Raw genomic sequence first — 6000 nt, 5'->3', positions numbered from 1 at the left:
AGAAGAGAGGAAGACTTTGAAATGAGGGAGGAGGGGGGAGGAGAGGAGGTGCTAAAAGGAGAAGGAGGAGGAGGAGAAGGGGTGAGGAGGTGTAGAGAGAAACGAGAAGAGGAGCAGAGCAGGAGGAGGTGAAGAAGAGTTTTTTTTAAAAAAGTGAGAGGGGGAGAAAAGAGGAGGAGAGGAGGAGGAGGAGGAGCAGAGCTGGTGCTGAGAGGAGGTGTTCAATTCTCCTTCTCTCTTTTTTGATTTCCTTTTGTTAAATATTTACTGATCGATCCATATTCCATCATTTATTGATCGATGTTTTTCCAGTTGAGTGAGTTAAACTTTTATTTTGTGAAACTGGGGGAATATTCCTCTGCCTTTCAGAATAAAAGCACAGCTGCAGCTGTTGGTTATGTAACCGTCAGTGCAATAACAAACCCATCACATCTCAATGATCCTGATCGGTATAAACTTACTGCATCATCTTCTTCACATATATAAGCTTATCAATATTATTATTATATAATCACCGGGTCACATGACTGGTCAGAAATGTAGCCGGTTTGTCTGTGAAGGGCAATCAGGTCGTCACGGAGACGAGCAGTTTTTAAACACAGCTCAGTCACCATGGTTACATCACATCAGAGCGTCATCACCTGGTGTCAGTCTGACCAGCTGACCTGTGACCTGCTCCAGTCGTCTGCACCGAGAAAATTCACTTTAGCAGAAACGTTAAGAGAAAAAAAAAACAGACGCATCGACCCACTGTGATGTCATCATGTGTGGGAAAGGGGGCGTGGCCTCATCCTCCTGTGATGTCATCATGTGTGGAAAAGGGGGCGTGGCCTCCTCCTCTGTGTCTCTAACCCTCCTCTCCTCCATGTGCGTTTGTTTCCAACAACGATGAAGAAGCCGGTGAGAAATCAATCCATGGAGCGGTGGACAAGGTTATTTATCATCAGAGATGGACAGAGTACTCCACCCCAGTACTTGAGTAAGAGTACAAATACTACTGGTCAAAATTTACTCCGTTACTCGAGTAACATGTCGACTGAGCTACTTTTACTTGTAACGCCAGGTTCACACCGGACGCGGAAGCGCCGTGAAGCGGAGCGGCCGCGGAAATCGCGCGCGAGCCGCGTCCCTCCAGTTCACACCAGACGCTGATTTCTCCGCGGCGGTCGCGAGCGCCTCTGCTCCTCAGCTGTTGTTCACTCACATTCAGAGCTGTGTTTTTTACATCATGGATAAGTAAATAACCTCATATAATTATAACACCATGTGCTGTGGGTCACACAACTCCCTGTACTTCACTTCCAAGATTAATTTCACGTCCTCCTTCACTTTACAACAACTCGTCTCTGCCTCTCTCTCTCTCTCTCTCTCTCTTTCCCTGTTTGTTTGTGTGTTTTGACCCCCCCTCCCCCCTGCAGCCAGCCCACCGTGTCTCCCTATCCCGTGTGTGTGTGTTTTCATCTCTCTTGCTCTCTGTTGAGAGTCTGTAAAATATAAATACGGTCGCATTTGTCAATCGCTGTATTTTATTTTGAAAAGTGTTTTATTTTGAAAATTGACCGGATTCTCTTGTTGTTTCATGTGTGACTTCCTGCCAAGATTGACGCGATTGCTCGCGGCTCGCGCACAAAATAGAACAGACGCCGAAACGATAAATGCACGGCGCGAGCAATCGCGGCGCTTCGCGGCGCGTCGCCTCTGGTCTGAACTACACAACCTGTTAACTTGGGCGCCGAAGGGAAGCGGTCTCCGTTCCGCGGCTATTCGCGGCGCTTCGGCGTCCGGTGTGAACCCGGCGTAAGAGTAAAAAAGTACTTGCTTATCCAAAAGTACATGCTTTTAAATTTACTTTAAAAGGGACAATGAGGAGTTTCTATTTGGTTATAAAAAAGTCTCACGTTAATGAGGATGAATCTACGCTACCCACACTAGTTAATGGGCCCATTTTAGATAAATCTATGGTTTTGTCTCTATCGTTATTTTGTTATTATTAGTGGTGGTGGAAATGCTGGGCGAGCCGACCAGCGTTTCTTTACTTTCGGTTTCGTGGCGAGTCATGAGAATAACGCCGCCGAATCTCCGTTTATGGTGGGAACTACGACGGTATGTGATCGTCTTCCAACCTCTGACTTTAATTCTTGATGAATGAAAACATGAGTCTGTCTTGCGCCGGTCAAAGAATTTCACGGTGCGGAGGCTCATAAATGTAGTGAGAAAACACTTCACTTTTCCAAAACTCCTCGTTGTCCCTTTAAGGTGGAAATGCTACAGAGTTAAGGTGGAAATCCTCTTTAAGGTTAGTAGCAGTTAGAGGTGGGTGGAGTTAGTTCATGATGGTTGTTCAGGGTTAAAGGTTTGATCTCAGTTAACGACAAACAGCAGACAGGTGTGTAACAAAAAGGCTTTTATTTATTTTTTATAAACAACAGAAAAAACAGTGTGTGTTTATGTGTGTGTGTGTGTGTGTATGTGTGTAGCTGTGTGTGTGTGTTTATGTGGGCTTTGTGAGCAGCTGACTGGAGAAATCGTACAAATCTTTGTTGATTTTCTTCAGAGTCTGAACTTCTTCTTCCAACTCCGCAACTCGAACCTTCGTGTTTTCACCGTCGCCGAACACGGACTAGAACCACACACACACACACACAGACAGACACACACACACACACACACACACACACAGATACACAGATACACAAACACACACACCATTAAAAACACCACAGAGATAAAAAACTTTCCAGATTTCTTTGACATTCTGTTTATGTTTTGGTCCAATTATAAACTAAAAGAAACTTAAAGGTGTTTAATGTCAAAATAAAAGACAGGTTCCTGACACTTCCCACAATGCAGTGCGTTTGGTTTCATGTCCTTGTTATGATGAACTCTGACCCAGTCTGAGGCATCAGCGCTAAAAACCGCTGCTGTGTCTGACATTTACAGAACTTTAGAGACACCCCTGAACGTAGCGCCGCAGTTTTAGACTTTATGACCCAAATGTTTTATTTTGAAGAGTTCACGTGGCAAATCTTTGTCATGTGACCTGTTGCATTGTGGGATTGAGATCACGCTGGACTCTAGAGTCCAACATGCTCTCACCTAAGGGTTTAAAGGGACAGTTCAACATATTGGCAAATCGGCCCATTGCCATAATCAATCAATCAATTTGTTTATTTCGGGCATGTCAATTAAATCATCACCATCACACTTCATGTTAGTTCAAGTAATACAATACACACAATCCCTATAGTCATAGCAGTAGGTTTGTTACCTTTAATTGTCGGTGCAAGCTATTTTTAGAACAGCGGAGCAGAGCCGTGAGCTGCTCAGAGCTACACTACGGAGGCTCATTATGGGATTTCTTGGTTTTTTCCTCATCAAACTCATCAAATGCACAATCCAACAACTCCACAACGCTCTGGTGGACAAGTTGTGAGCTGCACATTCACCACACTATGAGATAATAACACAACGTTACCACACAGAGTTGTTTTAGAGGGAAATACAGAGACAGCTTGATGAAAAACTGTCCCTGAAGGCAACGCGCATCAGCGGTTTTGCATGAATTTACCTCTAAAACAACTCTGCCGTTCTAAAAAATAGCTTGCACCGACAATTAAAGGTAATGAACCTACTGCTATGACTATAGGGATTATGGCAATGGGCCAATTTGCCAAAAATGTTGGAATATCCCTTTAAGCTCCGCCCCTTCTCACCTTGTCAGTCACAGCATTCATCAGCGAGTTCAGCCTCTCAGCTTTCTGCAGGTACGTGTCCTCTTCCACCTGAAATGGACACAAAAAAAAACAAAAAACCAATCAGCGACATTCTTCATATTCACGGACAAAACAACATCTTCACTCTGACATTTCAGAATAAAAACTCGACTACTTGAGCAGTCGCCTACGTGCAGAGGCGTTTCAGCAGGGCAAGCAGCCCAGGCAACTGCCTCAGGCCCCGAGCTGGAAGAGGGCTCCCAGAGAGAGCTGACATTTGGTCCATATCAATGACAACATGATGAAACCTTTAGACTAAGCTTGTTTGGCATAACGCTACTAAAATGGCACCGAGGTACTAAAGCCAGAGTTTTTTTTCCCCTCAGTGTACAGCCAGTGCCAGCACTTTTGAGGATTTCTACTACTTTTCACACAGCCACAGAATATGTTGTGCTGTGACTAAAATGAAACAGAATATCTTAAATGAAAGGAGAGACTCTCTACTTCCACCAGGGTTGAAAGTGAGTTCATAGCATTTTCCACTTTTTAGTTATCCTCATTTGAATACAGCATGTTTTCTCCGAATTCACCATTCTGGGAGGATAATTCTGAGGAAAAACAGGTTTAAAGTGAAGGAAGCAGAACTCTCTTTTGAACCTTTTATTTTTGACAGTTTTTGACTTTGTGATGATTCTCTCCATCTCCATGTCTGTCTCTCTCTCAAATGACCTGAAGAGGCTAATCTTTTTTTCTATTGATGGGATGGTGGATCAAAGAAAAAAATTGGCTTAGCCTTTGACAAGGGACAAGATGCATTTGCCAGTTTGTTTTGATATCGTGAATAACTGATGAAGATGATCATCCGCAAAGAGCAAATATGCAGATCTGAGGTTCACCCAAAACGGACACTATCCTCTTTGTATATATTTCGGCCCGAACCAGCCTGTCCAGTTGGGTTGGTCTGGCCAACCCAGACACTAATCCACTATCTTACAGAACCAAAATGTGGCACCATTTGATTTAACATGAATCGATACTTGGGATTACTGTGGGAATTCGGTTGGTACCAATAAAAGCACCAAATTCAGTACTCGTCCATAGTCGTACCCCGGCTGTCCTCTTGTCCCGGTTTGCTCCGTTTCCAACTCTTAACTCTTTGGATCCTGCCTTCAGGTCCAAACTCAGTCCTTTTGTACCTGGTGGACGGACCACAGTGTGGTTTTGACACAGCACACATTTAAATAACTCTAGTGAAAGAACAACACCACAACAGCCTCAGGACAGACCAGTGGGCGCTGTTGTCGGTGTGTTCTTAAAAATAGCAGGTTTGATTCTTGGCCAATCGGTATCGGCTCAACTCGCTTGGAACCTCGCCAAAGGTGATACCAAAAAAAGACCCAGGCACCAGGTACTATCCCTAGTGGTGATCTGGCAAACAATACAAAGCACTTGTATTGTTTGCCAGATCACACTGAGGAAGGGCTAGACCCGAAACGTCTGTGTGGCAAATAAATGTTTAAACTTGGAGTGCTGTTTCTTACATTTTCTGAACCTTATACCTCATTAGGAATTCAGAACCCAGTTTTTGTTTTTGTTCATGTGAGTTGAGCGCGTTGTCTCCCATTTATAACTAACCCTAATGGAAAATAGTAGAGCCAGTGGACCAACTAGTCCACCAACGCCGTCCCCTCCAGAAAGGACATGTTAGTCCGGTTCAGAGGTTCCTTCCACAAAGTGTTTTCTCTTCACTGCCAAACAACATTGTCAGTCCGGGTCAGCACTTTGTCTTCCTTGTACTGAGAACAGCTCTGCTTCCTGTTCCTGAGTCACCACCAAATGATTTGCCAGAACTTCCCTCGAGGCGAAGCGAAGCGCAGGCAGGTCGTCCTCCATCACCCCGCTGAACTCTGCCCACGCTGAGCTTCCGCAACAACAGAGAAAAGCACTGCAGTTTGTGACAGCGCTCATTTTTTATTAATGTAGATATTATTTATATTTCCTGTTGTACTTTGAAATGAGACCGGCAAATATATGAGACACCTCAGGAAACCTCATTCCAGACTTTATTATGCAGCTCTGTGAGTGTGTGTGTGTGTTGTAATAATCTCCGCTTTATTACTCTGTGTGCGTGAATATGTAAATATGCAAATATCCTCCAATGTGTTTGACTTCAATTTGATTCATGTGTTTTATTATCCAGAGCTGCGACTGTGACTTCGTGGATCAAGGAGGAGGAGGGGGGGTCAGACTCACTCGGAGAGACGCGGCTACGGCAGCGCGGAGCAAA

At 44.4% G+C, this 6000-nt stretch overlaps 1 protein-coding gene across 1 annotated transcript in view; it reads right to left on the bottom strand.

The window, feature by feature from the left end:
* Positions 1-2439: 2439 nt before the first annotated feature.
* Positions 2440-6000, bottom strand: part of wdr18 (WD repeat domain 18) — a 40108-nt gene continuing 36547 nt past the window's right edge. Inside the window, exons 9-10 of the mRNA XM_083970321.1 lie at positions 3714-3782; positions 2440-2620 (exon numbers count right to left, since the gene is read on the bottom strand). Coding sequence (XP_083826447.1) covers positions 2492-2620; positions 3714-3782 — 198 coding nt within the window. The 3' untranslated portion in view covers positions 2440-2491. The remainder of the gene's footprint in view (positions 2621-3713; positions 3783-6000) is intronic.

The sequence above is a fragment of the Trachurus trachurus genome, assembly GCF_905171665.1.
Source record: "Trachurus trachurus genome assembly, chromosome: 4".
Classification (NCBI taxonomy): domain Eukaryota; kingdom Metazoa; phylum Chordata; class Actinopteri; order Carangiformes; family Carangidae; genus Trachurus; species Trachurus trachurus.
The sequence above is the reverse complement of the archived record's forward strand: the minus strand, read 5'-3'. Positions and strand labels throughout refer to the sequence as shown.